We start from the raw sequence: 717 nt of genomic DNA on the forward strand, positions 1-717 counted from the left end.
ACTTTAGTTTGCTTCCGTTACATCGTTCATACTTGAATAATGACATTTTATTTGCAGTGGACCCCCCCGAGGAGATTAAAATCATAGATCCTGATCATCTTGGCCGTCTGGAGATTACATGGACTCTACCGGCGAGTTTACGTAAATTGAAAGACTGTCCTCAACTGTACAAGGTGGAATACTTCAACGCTTATTCGCAGAGATGGGACGTGAGTAGCACCTTTGCAACGCTCCTCATGCACGGAAGAACTGCTTCAATAACTCAGATACAAGCATAGTAACTGAGAATACGATTCCCTCCCAACCCCCAGATTATTCAGACCCCTCAGAGGACATACAGCGCTCAGTTTGATCTGATGAAGGAAATACGAGTTAGAGTGTACACCCTGCTGAGTGGACGCTGCACTAATAACACTTGGATCAAGAGTGGGAACTTCACGGAATTGGTGCAGAAACCTCCAAGCCTAGGTCAGTCAGCTGCAAAAAGCAGTGAGGAATGGTTTAGTTGATATTCCTTGATTTGGTACTGCTCAATTTCAACAGGTCGTCACGGTAATGCAGTCAAAGATTTCGGGTGCGTGTTTCATAACATGGAGCGCATGATCTGCAAGTGGAGTAAAAATCCTACATCTCCAGCCAACTCACAGCTTTATATGTATTACTGGTGAGCCAATTTTATTTTCCCTGGTGGAGGTATTGGCGATTAAAAAAAAAAAA

The 717-nt window shown here is 43.7% G+C and overlaps 1 protein-coding gene across 1 annotated transcript; it reads left to right on the forward strand.

The window, feature by feature from the left end:
* Positions 1-11: 11 nt before the first annotated feature.
* Positions 12-696, forward strand: LOC109508934 (interleukin-13 receptor subunit alpha-2-like; the record flags this gene model as incomplete). The annotated part of the gene is made up of 3 exons (XM_019858859.1): positions 12-209; positions 312-468; positions 544-696. Coding segments are annotated over 3 exons (480 nt in total), but the record flags the coding sequence as incomplete, so codon positions are not given.
* Positions 697-717: the final 21 nt, after the last annotated feature.

Source organism: Hippocampus comes, unplaced genomic scaffold (genome assembly GCF_001891065.2).
Source record: "Hippocampus comes isolate QL1 unplaced genomic scaffold, H_comes_QL1_v1.1 C16703604, whole genome shotgun sequence".
NCBI classification, from domain to species: domain Eukaryota; kingdom Metazoa; phylum Chordata; class Actinopteri; order Syngnathiformes; family Syngnathidae; genus Hippocampus; species Hippocampus comes.